The 2,223-nt window shown below is 50.4% G+C and overlaps 1 protein-coding gene across 1 annotated transcript in view; it reads right to left on the bottom strand.

Moving 5' to 3' along the window:
• The window catches only part of QTRT1 (queuine tRNA-ribosyltransferase 1), an 11,108-nt gene extending 10,867 nt beyond the window's left edge, over window positions 1–241 (bottom strand). Inside the window, exon 1 of the mRNA XM_006765826.2 lies at window positions 4–241. Within this exon, the coding sequence (XP_006765889.1) occupies window positions 4–84 (81 nt within the window). The 5' untranslated portion in view covers window positions 85–241. The remainder of the gene's footprint in view (window positions 1–3) is intronic.
• Between the last annotated feature and the right edge of the window lie 1,982 nt (window positions 242–2,223).

Here is a 2,223-nt window from a genome sequence, read left to right as displayed (position 1 = left end):
GGCCCTGGAGCGGCTGCACTCGGCCACCAGTCGCAAGATCCGCGGAGCTGACTCCAAGGAAGTCGCGTTGGATGCCGCCGCCATCTTGCCTGCCAGAACCACGTGGACAGTGAAACACCCTGGGCCGCGCCATATTGGACGGCGTCACGTGAGGCGTGAGGCTCGCGGAAGCCCTGGGAGAGCGTCAAGGGGACCATGGCAACGGACACCCGGCCCACCGGTCCTCTCCGGGCGTGAGGTTCGCTCCAACGGCAGCGCTTTGCTGTCTTGTGCCCTGGCCGGTGGGTCAGTACCTGAACTTAATCTGAGAAATCCTGTCCCCAGGTGGCACTTTAACCCTTTACTCCCTTTGCCTCTCATGAATGACATCAAACTCACCTTCAACTACCCATAGTCAGCCAGTGGCTATTACAAATATGCAAGCAGTGAACTCAATTAGTCACCAAAAAGCTTCTGCCTCAGCTGGGAGGCCATGGGGACAATCTGCTCAGAGGCAGAGAGGCCTTGGGTGGAGAGGGCTCTGTATGTGGGCTCACCCTAGGCCCACAGGCTCTTGGGTGAGGTACAGCTGGTCTTTGGCTACAAGACGGACAAGCACAAGCTCGGGCCTGGGACACTGACCTGCAAATGAGGCACAAATTCACGTCTGTGTGTTTCTGGGCATGAACTCTTTCATTTCATTTTCAGAATGAATTACCTTCATCCGGTGATCCCTTAAGAGTGCGTAATGGGGTTAGACGGGGTGTGTGTATAAGACTGATTTAGGGCAGTGATGGCGAATCTTTTGAGCTCGGCGTGTCAGCATTTTGAAAAACCCTAACTTAACTCTGGTGCCGTGTCACTTATAGAAATTTGTTGATATTTGCAACCATAGTAAAACAAAGACTTACATTTTTGATATTTATTTTATATATTTAAATGCCATTTAACAAAGAAAAATCAACCAAAAAATGAGTTCAAAGAAAAATGAGTTCACGTGTCACCTCTGACACGCATGTCATAGGTTCGCCATCACTGGTTTATTCAATGAAAGAAGGAATCCCAGATTTACAGAAGGGGAGCCTGAGATGCAGAATCTGGCCACATCATTCATTCATTCATCATTCATTCATTCATTCATTCGATGTACACCTACATATACATCCCCATTACTGCCAGCCTCCATGCTGCACAGGGATAAAAGAGGCTTGGTCACGGATTTATTAAGCACTGGCTGTGTTCTAATAATAATCCTATATAATAAAAGCCTAATATACAAATTGTTCCACCAGGAATTCAGCCACTCACTATGATGTGCGCTGACCACCAGGGGGCAGCGCAGAACATGGTGGGCAACGGGGCGCTGGCAGCAGGAGGTAGTGGAGCGGGGACTGCAGCAGGATAGTGGAGCAGATGGCACGAGGCCAGGGCGGGTGCCAGTGGAGACCCAGATCGCCCTGCAGAGGCCACCAGCAGCGGTGACGGCAGGGGCAGGGGGGTTCCTGCCCTGTTCCCACGCTCTGAGGAGGGATGGTGGAGCAGGTGAGGGGGCAGCGCCAGGTCACTCCCCAATCCCAATGCCAGGTGGGGCTCCAAGGCTCCAGGCGGAGCTGGGGCCCAATCCCCACAGGCCACCCTGAAGGACTCCAGCTGTGCACGATTTCTAGTAGCATATAAAATACTGTAGCCTGGCTGGTGTGCTCAGTGGTTGAGCGTCAACCCATGCACCAAGAGGTCACTGGTTCAACTCCCCATCAGGGCACATGCCCAGGTTTGGACCTCGATCCCCCGTTGGGGGTGGGGGGATGTGCAGGAGGCAACAGATCGATGTTTCTATTTCTGTCTCCCTCTCCCTTCCTCTCTCTCTGAAAAAAACCAATAAAAATGTATTTTAAAAGATATAAAACACTGCATATAATAATGACCGTTATTGTTTTTGGAAATGGGGCTGATATCTGTCCTGGCCAGCAGAGGGCGCAATTACACCAGATTCCCTCTTGCAAGATCACTGGCCTAACTGGGCTGATCTGAGCAAGAATCCAATCCTCTAGCACAGCGGTTCTCAGCCTTGGCTGCACATTAGAATCACCTGGGATCTTTTTATTTTTTTTATTTTAATTAATTCTTTATTATTCAGATTATTACATTTGTTCCTCTTGTTGTGGCTCAACCCCATAACAAAGAAACAGAATGCCCCACCCTCCGCCCTAACTCCTCAGGATTTTAAAAAGATTCCCGGGTGAT

This window comes from Myotis davidii, unplaced genomic scaffold (assembly GCF_000327345.1).
Source record: "Myotis davidii unplaced genomic scaffold, ASM32734v1 scaffold1439, whole genome shotgun sequence".
Lineage (NCBI taxonomy): Eukaryota > Metazoa > Chordata > Mammalia > Chiroptera > Vespertilionidae > Myotis > Myotis davidii.
The sequence above is the reverse complement of the archived record's forward strand: the minus strand, read 5'-3'. Positions and strand labels throughout refer to the sequence as shown.